General features: G+C 43.2%; 1 protein-coding gene across 1 annotated transcript in view; it reads left to right on the top strand.

Moving 5' to 3' along the window:
• ASTN2 (astrotactin 2) overlaps positions 1-20721 on the top strand; it is a 728537-nt gene that overhangs the window by 257610 nt on the left and 450206 nt on the right. Inside the window, exon 4 of the mRNA XM_066580842.1 lies at positions 4149-4256. Coding sequence (XP_066436939.1) covers positions 4149-4256 — 108 coding nt within the window. The remainder of the gene's footprint in view (positions 1-4148; positions 4257-20721) is intronic.

Genomic DNA, 20721 nt, shown 5'->3' with positions numbered 1-20721 from the left:
ACGGAGCTCCGGCTGCCGGGAGAAGGTGAGTATACAATTTTTTTTTTATTTTAACACATTTTAGGATGCATTGCAGGGAAGGGCTTATAGATTTAAGCCCTTCCCGACAATTCATCCCGGGCTCGCCCGCAGCGCATTGCTTTAAATGGAGGCGGCTCTATTGCCGTCTCCATTGAATGCAATGCGCTGGACAGCTCCGGCCCGTTTCTAATGAAACGCGGCTAGGAGCAGATTTTCGAGCGATTTGCGGGCGACTTGTGCGCACCGGTCACGCGATTTGCGGATGCGCATCCGTCATGCGATCCGCAAATCGCGCGAAAAAACGCCTGTCTGACTAAGGCCTTAGTCTTAAGATTTCAAATATATCCAGGGATTGCAGGATTCCGGCTACAATGTGTATTCTGTAATTTAAGGCTTTGACGCTCCAGGGCCGCTATCAGTTTGCCTATCAAGCCATGCCTGCCAGTTTTAAAAAGTTTTATTAATTATTAAAAAATAAAAAGTTATAAAAGTAAAAAAAAAAAAAAGCTTTTGCCATATTTCTAAAAAAAAAATCTAAATTAACCCCCCCCCCCCAACATATTTAATATCGCTGTGTGCATAAAAGTCAGATCTATCAAAGCAACATTATTCACCCTGCTTTTATGGTCATCCCATCTCTTATAAAAAAAAATATAATAAAAAGTGATCAAAAAGTCATATCCATAGGCTAGTTTCACATGGCCAAGCATGATATCAGGCCATGAAACTCGGACCAATATCGCACTTATCAATGTGCGGCACAGAAGCGCCTCCCATCACTTCAGTAAATTTGTGATCCTCCGGCGCAGCTTCTCATTGGATCAGCAAGTACTTCCCATTGTTTTCAATGGGAAACAGCAAAATGGAAAGACGTTTCCATTTTCAAGGCCATTGAAATCCATTAAAGCGAATGGTCTTCAGCTTTAATTTGCTTTTGTATTTTTCGTCTCCTTTCTATTTTTCACACTGGATCCAAAGTGCAGACTGCTACATTTTCTTTCCAGTTTTGGAAACGGAATGTAGATGGATCTATTTTTTATTGCATTGTACTCAATTGGAGACAGATGGAAGGAACATGAAGACAATCTATTTTTCCTTCCCAGGTTTGTCAGTTTTCTGCATAGTGATGGTGGTAGTAGTAGTAGTTTTTGCAGTAGCTCTTCAATGAATGTCATCAAGAGCAACATCAGCTTTGCAAGACTCTATACAGTCATCAGCCTTGATCAGATTTGAAACTCCAGCACTGCAAGTCAGCAGCGCTAACAACTGAGCCACCACGCTTGTTCTTTCATTACCAGAGAAATAGAAGAACAAGAAGAATAAATACAAATTGAACATAAAAAAGCCAACACAGACATCACCCTTGGTCAGATTTGAACCTACAATTAGCATTAGTGTTAATGACTGGGCCACCATGCTTTAGAAGACTAAACACAATGAGAACATGCAACCTCCATGCAGATGTTGTCAACAGTCAGACATGAACTTAGAACCCCAATGTTACAATGTGTATTAGCATTGCTGGCTTGTTGTAGGTTCAAATCTATTCAAGGCCTATTTTGGGTTTTAATGTTCTCTTTGTGTTTATTCTTCTTGCTCTTCTATTTCTCTAGCCATAAAAGAGCAAGTGTGGTGGCTCAGTTATCAATGTCGTTGCCTTGCAGTGCCGGAGTTGTAGATTCAAATCTGACCAAGGGTGATGGCTGTATGGAGTTTTCCAAAGTTGCTGTTGCCTTTGATGAGATTTGAAACTATGACACCAGCATTGCAAGGCAACCATGCTAACCACTGAGCCACCACCACATTTAATGGAATGGATGCTCAAAAATCGAAAGTTTTGCAGATACTTTCCATTCCACTTCCATTTTCTGATTTTCTTTTTTAATACAACTGGATCACTTGAAAAGTGGGTACAAAAGTGTGATAAAAGTTGAAAATTCATAACAATAGTCAGGGTAATGAGAATAAATGATCAATAAAATAACAGCAATCATTACATTCAAAAATCCTCATAATCGCAACAATCAAGGCTAACATAGCGGGCTGGAGGGAAGAGCATAATTCAGGTGAATTAATTACCAAAAGAGTGGATGAGTTAATAATTGAATATATAAATACATAGACGTATAAAAGATAAGGGGTTTGATATACGCAAATGTAAATGAAAACTGATATACATAAATGAATGCTGATAAAAAAGTTGGCTGCACGGTAAACTGATAAACCAAAAGGAAATAAAATGACCATGCAATTCCGTAGATATTGTGACTTATGAATGTACATTATGAGCATCCATCATCATGATGTTCACATCAGTGGGGGATAGTGGATATGTCCTTCTTTATTATGAATATCCACCGATGACCCCTGATGAACGTGTTGGGTTTGGATGTGGTATTGTTCTTAGGGTTTTGTAGGGTTAGGCTTTTATTGAGTGGGGGCGCTCTCATCAGGGTGATTGCCCCACAGTTAGACAGGGTGATCGTAGATCCTCTATAGGGTTAGTGTGCTACGAGAGCATTACTTTCCATATAGGTGGGCTGTCTCTGGAAAGTTATCTCTGTCAACAAATCGTCAGCACTGTAGTAATACCTGTGATATAACCCTTTACCCTCAGATGGCACACGTGTATTTATTGTTTATTATCATTTTGTGTGTGTATATAATGTGGTTAATAATGGTTTTAAAGTATCTTTGATTAAAGGTTTATATTTTTAATGGGGTATCTTTACTAGTGTTTCCCTGAAAACAAGACCCTGTCTTATATTCATTTTTGCCCCAAAAGAGGCACAGGGTCTTATTCTTGGGGAATGTCTTATACCTCCTGCTGGTCTCCCAGTTCCGGGCAGGTTTGTTTGCAGTTTTCAGCGATGACAGAACATCACTTGCTGGTAACAGGGTTTGTAAACCCCGCCTCCAGCAAGCGATTACTCTGATTGGTTCCAAAGCGCCGCGGCTCCGCCAATCAGAGCCAGCGCTCGATGAACCAATCGCAGCCATTCAAAGTAGTTCAATGAATGGCTGTGATTGGTTCTTCGAGTGCTGGCTCTGACTGGCAGAGCCGCTGTGCTCGAGAACCAATCAAAGCAATCACTTGCTGGAGGCAAGGTTTACAAACCCCGTTACCAGAAAGTGATGTTCTGTCGATGCAAGCAAGCAAGCCTGCCCGTAACTGCGGAGACCAGAGGGAGGGAACCGGAAGGTATAAGGGTATAATGCAATCCTTAGTATTGCATTATATTCTATGAGCGATCAAACAATCACAAGTTGAAGTCCCTTATGGGGATTTTAAAAATAATTATTCGTTATTAGAAAAAATAAAATGTATTGAAAGCAACAGAAAAATCTTTTCCCATATTTAACACTATTATTACTCTTTTTTTGGTCACCTGTCTCCAAGAAAAAAAAATGTACAAAAAAGCAATCAAAAAGTCATATGTACTCCAATATGGTACTAATAGAGACTCGGGAATGAGCTTCTACACAACTATGTCAGGAGAAAAATAAAAAAGTTATGGCTGTCAGAAGATGGCGGCAGAAAATAATTTTATTTTTCAAAGATATGCGTATATATTTTTTAAAAAGTACAAAAATATATATACATTTGGTATAGTCATAATCATAGTGAGTGACCCATAAAATAAAGTTGTCATGTCATTTTTGCCACAGTATATATGTATAGCAAAAAACAAGACCACTCCAAAGATGGCGGAATATCTGGGGTTTTTTTCCACTTCACTCCACTTATAAAAATTTTTTTGACGTTTTTTACTACATTATATGGCACATTAAATACTCCCATTGAAAAATAGAACTTGTCCAGCAGAAAAACAAGCCCTCAGACGGCTTCGCCGATGGATAATATAGTTATGATTTTTTTGAAAGTGGAAAGGAAAAAACACAAATTTAAGGGGTTAAAGAACGACAACACAGACGGATTTTCTTTTAGATGGTTTCAACAAATCTTCTTCTATGTGGGAAGAAAGCCTCAAATTGGCAGAAAATAGCATTTGAGCACATTCATGGTCAGACAGAAAAACACTGAAAACATGGAATCGAAATATAAAGTCTTTCAATCCAACTCAATTATGCTGGCAGAAATGTTCTCATTTGCTTTCTTCTCGTAGATCCAGCGGGGTATCTGAAGTCCGAAGAGAATTCCGGATCAGAAACAGGTGATGAGGCACAGCTGACAATTCGAGGACGACAGCATGAAAACCACCAGAGAAGCAAAGGTATCAGTATATGTGCGTGTGAGACTGGTTTACTAATACTGCAAACTGAATAAATGTGCCCCAAGGATGAATGCAATGTTTTTATTGTCACCATGCACGGTCTTGGAGACATAATCGTCTTCGCACATAGGCCGACCCATGCCAAGAGCTGAATCTGGTAATGTAAGCCAAGCAGATCTACCATAAAATGTAGGAGCGTATATTACTGCTGCTCTAAACTGTGCGGAAGGCTTCGTGCACTCTGGAGAGCTCTTCACACCGAGTCCCATGGAACATGTACAATTTCCTTCTGTCAGATCCATACATAATCTGACAGAGAAAAACCTCCGTAGCCTCTACAATATATTCATTTGGATTCACGCCAGCATGTAGTTATGGGGAAGGAGGGAGGAGTAGTGGCAGTCAGGCTTACGGGCCTTTGCTGCATAAGATTATATTGGTAGTATAAATTAAGGCCAACGCCAGCACCCAGCAAACTCACGGAGGTGCCGGGGGCCACTGTGTCTTAGGGGGCCTACTGGATGGGAAGGAGGCTCGGACCGCTGGGTCAGCATAGTAATCGGGCCCACCGATTTTAATTTCTATTTAGTCTGATTCATAAAATTAAAAAAAACATACTTACCTCCTCTGTCTCTTCCCGGCAACTGTAGGCCATGCTGCTATCCCCCGTTGACTTCCAGGTTGGCTGATCATGTGAAACACACATAATTGCTCCAAGCAGTCCCCAGACGCAGCCTTAGTGAGGCCGGAAATGTCCGCAGCCATCGTATGTGTCCCATAGTTGCCCAACCTGGAAGTCAGCGAGGAACAGCAGCATGGCCTACAGCTGCCGGGAACAACAGAGGAGGTGAGTGTTGTGTAATGGTTTTTATTTGATCACATATAAATAAGGGGATAGTGTAATGTAAAAGGGAAGAAAAGGGGGCATGTTAAAAACGAAAAAAAGGGCAGGCAAAGGTGGCGTGTAAAGGGGGCAAGAGGTGGCATGTGAAGGGGGCATAAGGTGACACATAAAGAGGGCTTGTACAGTGAAAAAAGGTGGCATATGAATGGGCAAAAGGTAGCATGTAAGGGAGCAAAATATGGCATATAAAGGTAGTATGTAAAGGGGACATAAGGTGGCATGTATAGGGTGCATAAGGTGGCATGTACAGCAACAACAGGTGACATGTAAGGGGGTATGTACAGGGGCAGCAGGTGGCATGTAAAGCTGGTATGTAAAGGGGACATAAGGTGGCATGTATAGGGGGCATAAGGTGGCATGTACAGCGAGCAAAATGTGGCATGCAAAGGTCAGTGACATCATCACTGAAGTGTTGGCTGTCGGCTTATTATAAGCGCCCTTCTACAGTATCAGGGCCGAGATAGAAAGAAGGGCCCATTGAGACTTATCACCTGAGGGCCCATATACACCTTAAGCTGGCCCTAGTATAAATAGCACGTGGTAGGTGGGGACCCACTTACACTTTTCATCGCGGTGAAACAATATCCTGAGAAATGTGATTTTATTTTCCATTTTTATGGTATGTCAACCTTTTCACATCCGAGTGCTGTCACATACAGCACTAGGACCCATTATAGCAATTAGGTGATACGCATGAAAAAAAAATCACTACATGTCCTATTCTTTCATATGTGCAGCACACTACAGAGGGGTTCCCAAGATGGGAATACCCCTTATGTTTATCTTGAAAGGCCAAAAAGTGAGATGTAAGTACACACAAGGGCATCAAGCAGTTCAGTGCATTTGTGCGGCTGAACGCCTAGGGGCTCATGCAAAAGCTTTTTTTGTCATTAACCCCTAGCAAAACTTTATTAACTCCTTGAGGACACACCTATTTTTGTTTCCCCCACCTTCAAAAAAATCATAACTTTTGTTTTATAATCCGTATAGTGTACTGAAAAACATTTAACTAAGTGGAGTGAATTGGAACAAAAATACAATTGCAAAATGTTTTTTTTTGGGGGGGGGGTCTTATTTTTACTGCACACTTCTGTGGGTGAGTACGATTGCAACGATACCAAACTACATAGCATAGTGCTTTTCACTGCATTACATTTAAAATTATCTTTTCAAAAAAATGTTATTTTCTGTTGCCGTCTTCTGACCACCATCATTTTGTTATTTTTCCATTGATAAAGCTGTGTAAAGGTTGGTTTACATTCCTACTATTTGCTGCAACTTCTCTTATTAATTACGAATTCTCTTATACCACAATTGACTTTTATCATATTTACACAAAATAGGTTAAAAAAAAGTCCGATCAGTGGGGGTCTCACCATTGAAACGCCCACCGATGCCGGATTTTCACACAGAAAATCGCAGTTTTACTAGTGCTATACAGGAAATTTGTACCAATATCTCATTTGTCTATGTGCATACAGCTTTAGGGCTCAGTCACACGGGCGCATGTACGTCTTCAGGTACGTCCGTCTGCGTGTGACTGAGGCCTAAGGCCAATGTATTGATTTTTCCTGCACATTTTAGTTGTGAACCCCCCCCCCCCTCCCCCAGCATGCTCTATTTTAAATACACATTTGTGTAAATCTGGCCTTAAACTGAGATTTTAAAAATTTGTCAGTAAAAAGACAATGATTGTACGCCTGCATCCAGTTAGGGGCTGCTAAACTAAACTATTTTTCAATTATATAAACAGTAAAAGGATTTGCACTGAAAGTACTGGCCCTTTGACAAATCATGCAGAGGAAAGCAAATCTATTAAATAGTTTTTTCTCAAGTATATTCACGAGAGAAAAAGAAATGTCACACGAGATGCAAAGGGATAAAATATTGACTAATCACCGGGCCCAGATGGAATACACCCAATGTTTCTACGGGAATTAAGTGACGTGATAGACAGACCACTATTTCTTATATTTAAGGACTCTATTGAGACTGGGGTTGTAGCAGTGGATTGGCGCATTGCCAATGTGGTTCGAATATACAAAAAGGGGTCAAGAAGAGAGCCTGGTAACTACAGGCCAGTAAGTCTCACTTCAAGTAATTGGAAGAATATTCAAGGGGTTTCTGAAAGATACCATCCTGGAATACCTCAAGGAAAACAATTATATAATTCCTTATTAGCACGGGTTCACAATGGGTCGATCATGTCAGACCAATCTGATCAGCTTCTACGATGAAGTAAGCTCTAGGCTGGACCTGGGAGAGTCTATTGATCTCATATATCTGGATTTCTCTAAAGCATTTGACACCGTGCCGCATTAATAGGCTGATATATAAAATGAGACAGCTCGGATTGGGTGAAAACGTGTGTATCTAGGTAAAGAACTGGCTCAGAGATAGAAAACAGAGGGTGGTAATTTATGGTTCGTAATCTGATTGGGCCACCGTTGCTAGTGGGGTGCCACAGGGTTCAGTATTAGGCCTCATTCTGTTCAATATATTTATCAATGGCCTGATAGAGAGGCTGCACAGTAAAATATCGATATTTGCAGATGACACAAAATTATACAAGGTAATTTATACAATGGAGGAAAATGTACGGCTACAAATGGACCTAGATAAGCCGGGGGCTTGGGTAGAAAATGGAAAAAAATTTGAACATTGATAAATGTAAGGTTATGCACATGGGCAGGAGAAATGGATGTCACCAATATACACTAAATGGGGTACAGCTAGGGAAAAGTCATATGAAAAAGGGCTGGGGGTACAAGTTGACTATAGACTTAACTGGAGCAATCAATGCCAGTCAGCAGCTGCAAAAGTAAATATAATCTTGGGGTGCATTAAAAGAGGCATAGGGGCGAGGGACGAGAACATTATTCTTCCACTATATAAGGCACTTGTCAGGCCCCACATGGAATACTATGTACAGTTCTGGACACCGGTGCTCAGGAAAGATGTTGCAGTGCTGGAGGGGGTTCAAAGAAGGCCAACTAAATTAATAAACAGACTATTAAAATTGGGATTATTACCCTGGAAAAAAGGCTAAGGGGCGAGCATTGCCTTTAGCGAGTACCTGCCCGCTCGAGGCAAAAGGTTCGGGTGCCGGCGGCGGGCAGGGAGCTGCGGGGGAGAGCGGGGTGGAACGGAGGCTAGATCTCTCTCTCCCTCTCTCCCCCTGCTCCCTCCTGCTGACTGCCGCTACTCACCGCTCCCCCGCGCCGGCACCCGAACCTTTAGTCTCGAGCGGGCAGGTACTCGCTAAAGGCAGTGCTCACTCGAGCAATTGCCTTTAGCGAGTATACTCGCTCATCTCTAATAACTATGTATAAATACATGAGGGGACAATACAAGGATCTCTCCCATGATTTGTTTATACCCAGGACTGCGTCGGTAACAAGAGGGCGTCCTCTACGTCTAGAGAAAAGAAGGCTTCATCACCAGCATAGAAGGGGGTTCTTTACCTTAAGAGCAGTGAGATTATGGAACTCTCTACCTTAGGGCTTATTCCCACGAGCGTATATCAGCTGGCGTTTTCACGGCCGGCCGATATACGCTTCTATCTAAGCAGCCCCCCCATGTCTCCCACTCACCGACTCTCTGCCTCTTTCCTCCACTCCTGTGTTTGCAATGGGAGGGGGCGGGACTGGGGCGGAGCTAAGCTCCGATCTGTCCCACGCACTCCTATTGCTGGCTTTGGACAATGGGCGGAGAGGGGGTGGGAGCTTAGCCCTGCCCCATCTCGCCCATTCCCATTGCAAACCACTTATAGGGGAGAAGAGAAGCAGAGAGTCGGTGAATGGGAGGGACAGCATATATTGGCCGGGCGTGAAAACCCGGCCAATATACGCACGTCTGAAGAAGCCTTAAGGACATGGTGATGCCAAATCTGACTGCCGGACTTGGAGTCAGGAAGGAACTTTTCTCTGAAGAGTGTTGATCCAGGGATTATTCTGACTGTCATTATGGAGTCAGGAAGGAATTTTTTCCCCCAAAATGGGGTAAATTGGCTTTTTGCCTCAATGGGTTTTTGTTTGCCTTCCTCTGGATCAACTTGGGGGTTCGAAAAGGACTGAACTGGATGAACATTTGTCTTTTTTCAGCTCAACATACTATGTTAACTCTGTCTTTGTAGCTGCCTGTGGCTACAAACTGCACCCTTACCATATGGGTTGCTGCACTTTACCTCTAACCAGCCCTTAATTGCCACTATCAAACTAAGTGGAATAGGGGGCTTTAGATATCAGAAGTCACTTAGATAAGTCTCATCTATCTATAGAAGTATAGGTCAGAAAAACATTGAATGACTGAGAGAATAACCACAACAAAAACCTGTACCATACAGGACTAACTCAATCCTGATGAAGCAATGGGTATACTTACCTTTTGTGGAAACGCGTTGATTGAGATTGACGATTGAGATCGATACTTTAGAGATTGATATGGTTGTTATTTACCAAGTTCAACCATTCAATTGAGCATAACAAAGACAGAGTTATCCCATCTATAGATGTGCCTCCAATGCGGTAACATCAAACCTCGCGATGCAACACTGATGTGGATATCTTAACTATGTGTTCTTATTGCGGCAATATTAGACCGCGCAAGACCACACTGATGCGGCTATAGAGAGTTGACCGAGCAGAGAGTACATGTTGCCTCTTCCCATACACATGAATAGTGGAAGTGACAACTACTCGTGCTTCACTCTATAATAGTGAAACTTGATATTAGCCACCCCATAGAGGAAAGAGTGGACTATCCCTTTCCCCCCTATCTCTGATACTATGAGGTCAGAAGTGGAATAATCACGGTAGTACCCACTCTCTGTAGATGGGACTTTGGTTTATACCCACCATTTGAAATATACAATTAAGGTGGTATATATATCTAAAACTTACCCAGAAAAAGGGAGTACGGGGGTATACACTATAAATCCACGAACTGAACCATCACTTGTTTATACCCACGACTCGGAATGCACGAGTTTGGGCATTAGGTGACATATGCACCCGGTCTCTGGGGGGCCTGTAAAATCCTCTAGGCTTTGTATCAAGAGCCATCCCTAATATCTGAGGGTGGTGTGACTTTCATTTTAAATACTTTTTGTATGTGTCTGTCCACAAATTTATTTTACTTATTAAATATTAAACGTTAAGTTTTATGTATTATTCAGACAGTTCTTCTCGGGGATAAAAGCGCATTGCCAATGTGGTTCGAATATACAAAAAGGGGTCAAGAAGAGAGCCTGGTAACTACAGGCCAGTAAGTCTCACTTCAAGTAATTGGAAGAATATTCAAGGGGTTTCTGAAAGATACCATCCTGGAATACCTCAAGGAAAACAATTATATAATTCCTTATTAGCACGGGTTCACAATGGGTCGATCATGTCAGACCAATCTGATCAGCTTCTACGATGAAGTAAGCTCTAGGCTGGACCTGGGAGAGTCTATTGATCTCATATATCTGGATTTCTCTAAAGCATTTGACACCGTGCCGCATTAATAGGCTGATATATAAAATGAGACAGCTCGGATTGGGTGAAAACGTGTGTATCTAGGTAAAGAACTGGCTCAGAGATAGAAAACAGAGGGTGGTAATTTATGGTTCGTAATCTGATTGGGCCACCGTTGCTAGTGGGGTGCCACAGGGTTCAGTATTAGGCCTCATTCTGTTCAATATATTTATCAATGGCCTGATAGAGAGGCTGCACAGTAAAATATCGATATTTGCAGATGACACAAAATTATACAAGGTAATTTATACAATGGAGGAAAATGTACGGCTACAAATGGACCTAGATAAGCCGGGGGCTTGGGTAGAAAATGGAAAAAAATTTGAACATTGATAAATGTAAGGTTATGCACATGGGCAGGAGAAATGGATGTCACCAATATACACTAAATGGGGTACAGCTAGGGAAAAGTCATATGAAAAAGGGCTGGGGGTACAAGTTGACTATAGACTTAACTGGAGCAATCAATGCCAGTCAGCAGCTGCAAAAGTAAATATAATCTTGGGGTGCATTAAAAGAGGCATAGGGGCGAGGGACGAGAACATTATTCTTCCACTATATAAGGCACTTGTCAGGCCCCACATGGAATACTATGTACAGTTCTGGACACCGGTGCTCAGGAAAGATGTTGCAGTGCTGGAGGGGGTTCAAAGAAGGCCAACTAAATTAATAAACAGACTATTAAAATTGGGATTATTACCCTGGAAAAAAGGCTAAGGGGCGAGCATTGCCTTTAGCGAGTACCTGCCCGCTCGAGGCAAAAGGTTCGGGTGCCGGCGGCGGGCAGGGAGCTGCGGGGGAGAGCGGGGTGGAACGGAGGCTAGATCTCTCTCTCCCTCTCTCCCCCTGCTCCCTCCTGCTGACTGCCGCTACTCACCGCTCCCCCGCGCCGGCACCCGAACCTTTAGTCTCGAGCGGGCAGGTACTCGCTAAAGGCAGTGCTCACTCGAGCAATTGCCTTTAGCGAGTATACTCGCTCATCTCTAATAACTATGTATAAATACATGAGGGGACAATACAAGGATCTCTCCCATGATTTGTTTATACCCAGGACTGCGTCGGTAACAAGAGGGCGTCCTCTACGTCTAGAGAAAAGAAGGCTTCATCACCAGCATAGAAGGGGGTTCTTTACCTTAAGAGCAGTGAGATTATGGAACTCTCTACCTTAGGGCTTATTCCCACGAGCGTATATCAGCTGGCGTTTTCACGGCCGGCCGATATACGCTTCTATCTAAGCAGCCCCCCCATGTCTCCCACTCACCGACTCTCTGCCTCTTTCCTCCACTCCTGTGTTTGCAATGGGAGGGGGCGGGACTGGGGCGGAGCTAAGCTCCGATCTGTCCCACGCACTCCTATTGCTGGCTTTGGACAATGGGCGGAGAGGGGGTGGGAGCTTAGCCCTGCCCCATCTCGCCCATTCCCATTGCAAACCACTTATAGGGGAGAAGAGAAGCAGAGAGTCGGTGAATGGGAGGGACAGCATATATTGGCCGGGCGTGAAAACCCGGCCAATATACGCACGTCTGAAGAAGCCTTAAGGACATGGTGATGCCAAATCTGACTGCCGGACTTGGAGTCAGGAAGGAACTTTTCTCTGAAGAGTGTTGATCCAGGGATTATTCTGACTGTCATTATGGAGTCAGGAAGGAATTTTTTCCCCCAAAATGGGGTAAATTGGCTTTTTGCCTCAATGGGTTTTTGTTTGCCTTCCTCTGGATCAACTTGGGGGTTCGAAAAGGACTGAACTGGATGAACATTTGTCTTTTTTCAGCTCAACATACTATGTTAACTCTTTAAGAAGCCTTTCGCACAGGATGAAATCACGCTGCAGGACGCAGCCAAATCCACCGCTGCAGACTTCCACATGAAAATCCGCTGGTGTAACTGCAGACTTTGATATGAAATTGCAGGCAGGTTTCAAGCCATTTTTTACAATTCCGCCCCAAAATCCGCAGGTAGCCTGTGGATTCTGGTGCAAAATTTTCCACAGCTTGCGGTAGACAACTCATTTAACCCTCGCATCGCTCAGAGTTTACGGCAGTATGAGCACGGCCTAGAATGGCATATTTTACAATAGCCCGGGGTTCCTAAGATACAACTACATTTAGCTTTTCTATTTGTTAAGTTCTCATTCCACGTACAGAATTTTTACTTTTAGGAAAATAGAAAGACACACGAACAGAAACATCAACATTCTGAGGAACAAACCAAAACAATAATTTATCCTTTAACAACACAGATAAAGCTATTTACCTAAAGAGACAGATAATCATCACCAATAATCGTTTTATAAAGTACATGACAAGAATACATTTTGGTTCTATTCTACCAGTAAAAGCCTAAAAGATCTTGTGTTAAAATTATCAGAAGAGCATAAACAGCATAAATAAGTGCGACAATTGTTGCTACCAAGGTCTTGTCTCCGCAATGAACATATGCCAAACAGATACAGCAATCACTTAAAGGGGTATTCGGGTTACGCAAAGTTGCTGTCAAATGAATGATAAGCAAATGCTATTAAAGTTTGCAATTTGTTTCTGCTTTGGATTTTGTATCTGCAGCTCTAAAACCATCACCTTCTCCTGGCTCTTCAGAAGTGTTTGTTCACAGGTCGGGCTTGCTCAGTTTGTATCTCGGGGACCCATTATAAAAAGTATATGTAATTACACATCAAAGATAGGAAAGGTGGAACTGAAATTCAGATGATTTTAAGATAATCATACCAATTTTGGAATATAAGCAAAGCCAAATGAAAAAGAAGATAGGATTCCTGGCTAGCAAATATAATCAGGCAAGATTGCTTTGGAGAAAAAAAAATAGGTAATTCCAGATGCAATGATCCTTCAGAATGAAAATCAATCTTTATATTGCAATTGAACCAAAGATTTCCTAGGTCATTAACATAACAAGATATGATTACATGTACACTACTGTTCAAAAGTTTTAGAACACCTTCATTTTTCCAGTTATTTTTGACATTCACACAGTTCAAGTCCAGCCAATAATAAGAAATGCTTCAAAGGTTCAAAAGTAAGATAAAAACATAAAAATAATATGAAATTTTTAACCTGCAACAATAGTCTAAATTTATGATTTTAACGAAAAGACTTTTTTCAGGGAACGCATCATGGACAGCTTCTCTGCAGAACTGAAAGCAAATTATGGTTTGAAATTGGATGCAAACTATTCATACAGATGTCTCATGTTTGTAGATTACTTTCAAACCCACTGATTCTATGTAATAGACTGCATTACAACACCCTTTGTGGCAGAAGGTTGACAGTTTTGATTTTCAGGACAGAAAACATTGCTATCATGATAGTAAGAAAAAGGCAATTAACCAACACAGAAAAGTATAACCCTTAGAAGTGTGGCTCTGTCCTACAAAGAAATCAATGATTTGCCAGTCTAAACAGGCTACCTGAGCTTGAGCAAGCTGGTGATTATGTCACCAACTCATTGGCTCGGGCAAACTAGAATCTTGAAGTTCTCGATACGTGTAAAAGGAGGATTATGCAGCAAAAAGTAAACAAGTTTCCATTTTTACTGTGAAGAGAAGACTTCTATCTGCCTGTTTGACAGATAGAGTGTCAGTAAGAAAGCTATTGCTAAGATTTAAAAAAAAAAAAAAGGCTTGTCTGGGCCAAGCACCTGCTGCAGTGGTCTACTGTAGGAGTGGTGGATGGCCTTATGGACTTATAAATCAAAATTTGACATCTTTGGTACATCACACAGGGTTTTTGTACACCTTCAAGTAGGTGAAAGTATGGTTCCTGAGTGTGTGATACCAACTGTCAAACATTGAGGAGTAAGTGTGATGGTTTGGGGGTCTTTTGCTGGATCTAAATTTGGCAACTTGCACAGGGTGACTGGTACACTGGTCAAAAAGGGCTACCACAGTGTTTCGATATTCCATACAATACTCTCTGGTGTACACCTAGTTGGTCAGGGGCTCACATTACAACAAGACAATGATCCAAAACATACTTTTAGGTTATGTCAGAATTACTTGAGAAGAAGAAGGCGATAGACTTCAAAGAATGGCATGACCTGCACCGTCTCCAGACTTAAATCCAATTGAGATTGTTTGGGATAAACTGGACAGAAGAGTAAAAGCAAAGCAGCCTACTATTGCACATTTGTAGGAAGTTCTACAACAATGTTGGGAAGACTTTTCCGAACAATTTCTGAATGCACTTGTAGAAAGAATGCCTCGATAGTGTAAAGATGTCATATTAGCTAGAGATGGCTACTTTGAAGAGCCAAAAAGTTAGATGTAACATTTTATTCATCTTAACTTGTTTATTTGTTCTATGTATTCATTTCTAAGTGTATTTGAGACATTAAACTGTGTAAATATTAATAAAACCTGGAAAAATGGATGTGTTCTAAAAGTTTTGACCAGTAGTGTATGTGTATATATAGGCACACATGCTTCCCTAAAAAGATCTTCACCTTCCAGTCACTTGACATTGTGGAAGAGTTCAGTGAACTTTGGGTCACTGGTAATGCGTGATGTAATGGTGGAACATTGATTGGCTCCTGCAAACAAATATGTGGCTAATTCTGTTGTGTAGAATATGCCTCAGGTTTTGCTTTCAACTCTTTGACTATATACTCTTCACTATCTGATCCTAAGTCCATCAAGTTACATTTTTATACTTATAAACCCCTGGTTTATCCAGAGGAAAAAAAACCTCAAATAACTTAGATCATAAAGTGAAAACACTTTTTCTTGATCCTTGGACATATGCTTGTATCGGTATTTTCCATAGTTGGCTGCTTTATGCATAATTTGTACAAATATTTCTGAAATGGGCATATATACAACTTACTAATATATCCTTATTAGTGGTTTTGCACTGTTATGTTATGCTTTAAAGTCATCCTCCCTCATTAAGTCAAGCCTCCTGCCCTCAAAGCACAATGCTCTTGTCCTAAAAATGGGCAGAGATGGAGGGTCATGTTGGGTGTAACAAGAATTTCTTGGGCATCGATGCAAAATCTGTAACCGAGCCGCCTACCTATCATGTGCTATTTATAATACTAGTGTTTTTTCATGTCATAAAGGGGCCTTTGGGCCCTCTAATGCTCCAAAGCCTGATGGTAACTGTTACCTCTGCACCGGTATTATTGTATCTTGATGCCACCAGCTATTCCTGGTGGAGACAAGATTGACAGGGGGGGGGGGGGGGGATGCCCTCTGTAGCTGATTGGGTGCATAGGCTATTGCCCAGCAGGTCCTTCAAGCCCAGTAAAGATTCTTAAAAAAAGCATACAGTGCCCCCCAGAGCAAGTGATTTACCCGGCGGCGGTGGTAGGGGGGCAGAAGGCCGAACCCCTCCTCAGAGTTGAAACGCTACGCGCCGTCGCCAAAAGGGAGGGCAAAGGCAACTGACATTGCTTTACCGGGAGCAGAGCAGTAATGCGGGCGGCGGAACGGAGATCACTGACCCCGACCATGAGGGAAGCACCACGGAAAACTGAGAGGTGAGCAGGCGACCACGTAGCCCGCATGGCACAAATGGCGCCTGGGATGGAGCACACAGGCTGCAGCGTGTGCATTGATTTGTCCCAGCGCTGCAGCCCTAGTCTGACTGTTACTATAGTTCTTAGGCTTACATCATGACTTGTAAATGCTGGCATGTTACAGCGGTACCATGCCAGCATTTACAGGTAGTAATGTAAGGCTAATAATACTATAGTATCCCTCAGCCTAAGGCTGCAGCGCTGGGACAATCTATGCACACTCTGCTGCTAGGACCTCCCTACCTTTACCCTATCGGGAGCTAGGGGTGTGAGAGGGGCATTCCTCCTCTCGAACCCCTAGCTTCCGGTAGCGTCAAGGTACAATAATACCCTCTGCACCCCCTATAGCTACACTCCTGATGTGACCTGACACATCCATCAGTAATCTTGCGATACCTCCATGAATTCACATGGCGCATGAACTAGTTTCCTGTACCAGACCTGCGCAAGTGCAGATGAGAGTTTTTATCCTCTCACTACCAGGCTTGGCTTACCACAAGTATGTAGCTTTTAGAAGTAAGAAAACAGCACAGAACTTCTAATAGGGATATAATAGTGTCTTGCCTACTTGCTTATCTCACACATTTGCAAAAAATATCTATAAAGTGGCGAAACTCCTTAAATCTATTCACTCTTTCAGCCATTACCAACCTGGTGATTGGCATATTCCATAACTTCAGACAATAAAGTAATGCTTTTGAACTGTGAAATTGCACTTCCTTTAACCATAAGCCATGACCCAATGTTGTCTGTGAGGTCAGCAAATAGGCTACCTTATCACACTGGTTTTTATAGGGGTCATTCACATATGTATAAACCGATATCATATCACTCCTCAGCCTTCCCTTCTCTAAGGTAAATAAATTTAGTTTTCACCACTTATCTTAATAACAGAAATGTTCCATACCACATATTAATTTTGTTGCTCTACTTTGAACTCTCTCCAGAAATCTTATATCTTTTTATAGACTAGTGCCCAAAATGGACTGCATATTCAAGATAGGGAAACTAAGACTTAGAGCTTTTTGGTATAAAATTGAAACAGAAAAATATCCAAAAGTAAAGCACACACTAAAACATTTTATAGGATGAAATTAAAGGAAATTATCTGGAGACTTTTTGGCCATGTTCAGATTTTGAAATCACTTAAAAATAACCCTTATATGCAAAATAGCTTTAGAGAGGTTGTACCAAGTTTGCAGGATATCCGCTATCCACAGGAGGTTTCAATAATAAGAATAGGGGTCCTGTGTTCCCCGTCCCCCTCACTGCAGGGGACCATATGGAGTGCTGGTTGCATAACAGCTCTGGCGCTCTATTCACATTAAAGGAGATGTCTCGAGGAAGCAGTGATTTTTTTTTTGCCCAGTCCCCCTAATTAAACATACATTACTAATTACCCCTGTAAATGACTTTCCTAGCTGGTTCGTACTTACCGTTCCAGCGTTTCAGCAACTTATAAAAGTTTCCCCAAGATGGCCGCCGGCTCTTTCCCCGTCGCTCGCTGCAGCCCGACGTGCGCGCTCCCGAGACGCTGCCAGCTGTGTCTCCATGGCAACCGGACGCCCCGCAGCCGCCGACCAGACGCCCCACAGCCGCCGACCAGACGCCCCGCAGCCGCCGACCAGACGCCCCGCAGCCGCCGACCAGTCACCCACCGCCAGGCAGCAGGTAACCGGCGCTAGCCCCCGGCTCCCCAGCGCTACGCTCCCGGCTCCCCAGCGCTAGACCCTCAGCCCAGGTGAAGGCCCCGGAGCCCAGGTGAAGGCCCCGGAGCCCAGCGCTAGGTTCCGGAGCCCAGCGCTAGGTTCCGGAGCCCAGGTGAAGGCCCCGGAGCCCAGCGCTAGGTTCCGGAGCCCAGCGCTAGGTTCCGGAGCCCAGAGCTAGGTTCCGGAGCCCAGCGCTAGGTTCCGGAGCCCAGGTGAAGGCCCCGGAGCCCAGCGCTGGGCTCCGGGGCCTTCACCTGTCAGTGAACATCACCCCCGACCCATCACTTACCCCCCTGGCCCAGCGCTAGTTCCCCCGGCCTAACGACAGCCCCCCCCGGCCTAGCGACAGCCCCCCCATCGCAGCGACAGCCCCCCCCAGCCTAGCGACAGCCCCCCCCCATCGCAGCGGCAGCCCCCCCCGGTGCAGCGACAGCCCCCCCCCCGGCGCAGCGACAGCCCCCCCCCCATCGCAGCGACAGCGACGACAGCCCCCCCCGGCGCAGCGGCAGCCCCCCCGGCCCATCACTTACCTGGACGGCAGGACAGCTGGACGGCAGGACAGCTGGGCGGCTTCTCCGGACAGCTGGGCGGCTCTGCACCTTCCTCTAACAGAGGATGGTACAGAATGGCCGCTCCAGCGCGCTCCCGAGCAGTGACAGCTCATCTGCGCATGCGCAGAAGAGCTGTAGCGGGGAGCACACTGAAGCGGCTCGTGCTGAAAGGAGAAGACCGGACTGCGCAAGCGCGTCTAAAAAAGCAAGCTGCCGGCGAATTTAGACGGAACCATGGAGACGAGGACGCTAGCAACGGAGCAGGTAAGTGAATAACTTCTGTATGGCTCATATTTAATGCACGATGTACATTACAAAGTGCATTAATATGGCCATACGGAAGTGTATAACCCCACTTGGTTTCGCGAGACCACCCCTTTAAGTAGGACTGCGAAGATAGCCAAGTGGAAGACGGTCAGGTATTTTCGTCAGCCCCATTGAAATAAATGGAGCACCAACTGCACAAGCTCGGCCAGCACGCCATTCAGTCTGCCCACAGTGAAGAGGATGGGGAGCACGGGATCTCCATTCTCAAGATCAGCGGGAATCTCAACGATGAGACTTTCCCCGCGATCAGCAAGATATCCTCTATCCTGTGGGTAGAGGATAATTTGTAATCTTGGTACAACCCCTTTAATTCAACAGCACATTTAAAAACAGAAAAACCCTATTGGTGTGCAGTATATTCCATAATACGCATAGGAAAGCCCAAAAACAATATTAATTGATCAATCAAGTATCTATACTGTCCCTAGGTTTGTCTTAGTAGACCTTTCAGAATGCAGAGTAGCTGCCCTGAAAGTTTAACCACTGTGTGGGTTACAAGGGAGAACAACCAGGAATGATGATGTGATAGACATGGACAGTAGGGTATACTAAGTCGGCACTGGGTTGGAAGTGAAGGTCATGACATCATGGCTCCATGTAAGTATTTGTGCTTCCTGGACAATCACTTTAAAAGACTTTTGGACTATTATTTATATAACACTTGTCACTCAAGACGAGAGTTAATGGCTTGTACGGTAGACATAGGAGGAAAATTCAGGGAGACAAGAAAACAGTATGGGCATCATATATGAATGAAGTCTTGATTAGGCTTGATTATATTCTTACTAAGACTATACTCTTTAATGACCATCATTTTTTTTCAAATTTAACTTTTTTCATACCTGCTTTCTAAGAGCCATAACTTTTATATTTTTTGTTAACATAGATGTTTGAGGGCTTGCTTTTCACAGAATGAGTTATATTTTTAATAGCACTTTTTAATGTACCATATAATGAATTGAATAGCTTTAATTTTTTTTTTAATGGGGTGAATGGAAAAAAAATACATTTGCGCCATTGTTGGGTTTTGTTATAATTTGGAGTTTTACAAAACTGGCAATACCAATTATGCATATGTTTTATTTTCTTTCCATGAAAAATGGGGAAAGGATTTTTAAATTTTTTTTATACTTTTTAACATTTTGTCAAACGTAATCAAAATATTGTTAAATTACTTGAGAGGAAGGAATGCCACTCCTAGGACGTTTATAACTAGTTTACTTTAATTATGTTTAATAATTTGTATGGGTTTTATTAATATTACTGTATGGTTTACAACATTTCATATGGGCAATTGTAGTGACCCAGAGGGTCCTATAGGGCAGTATTAGGGTTAATAGGTCCTTGGGACCTCGCTATGAGCTCTTATGGGGACATAGGAGGCACTCTTTATGGAAGAAAAACCCTATTTTCCCTGGCAATAGGGTTAAATAAAATCTGCCTAACAACTGTGCCCTTGGTTATTGGCTACCTGCAGCAAATTCTTGGGTTTGTCAGCTTCTCCTTATGGTAGGATTTATGTAGCTGTGGAAAACTGGCCAGGTGTCTCAGAAGAAAAATTGTTGGAGCCCTGGTGATTGGATAAGTGTAGAGAAAAAGAGAGAGCCTGGGAGATGACTCTGGCGGGAAAGGGTAACTAAAGGGTGTGTGGAGGAAAGTGAAAAGAAAAGCAAGTGCTGGAGAGTGCAGAAGGCCCAGAGCTGGTGGAGTACAAAGCCTTGAACAGGAAAGGAGTCAATTTTGACCCTGCCAGGAGGCATCTGAGCCTTGGAAGACCTTCGTGTAAGCCAACTGTGAATTTCAGGTGTCCCTGCACGGTCAGGAGTTATTTTCCCCACAGGAGAACCTGCACCATACCACAAAGGTTTTCAGCACACCAATTTAACCCATTCCTTACAGTTCTAGTCTCAGCTAAGAGAATAAACTGAG

The sequence above is a fragment of the Eleutherodactylus coqui genome, chromosome 10 (assembly GCF_035609145.1).
Source record: "Eleutherodactylus coqui strain aEleCoq1 chromosome 10, aEleCoq1.hap1, whole genome shotgun sequence".
Classification (NCBI taxonomy): Eukaryota; Metazoa; Chordata; class Amphibia; order Anura; family Eleutherodactylidae; genus Eleutherodactylus; species Eleutherodactylus coqui.
Note: the sequence above shows the minus strand (reverse complement) of the source record. Positions and strands in the feature narration are given on the sequence as shown.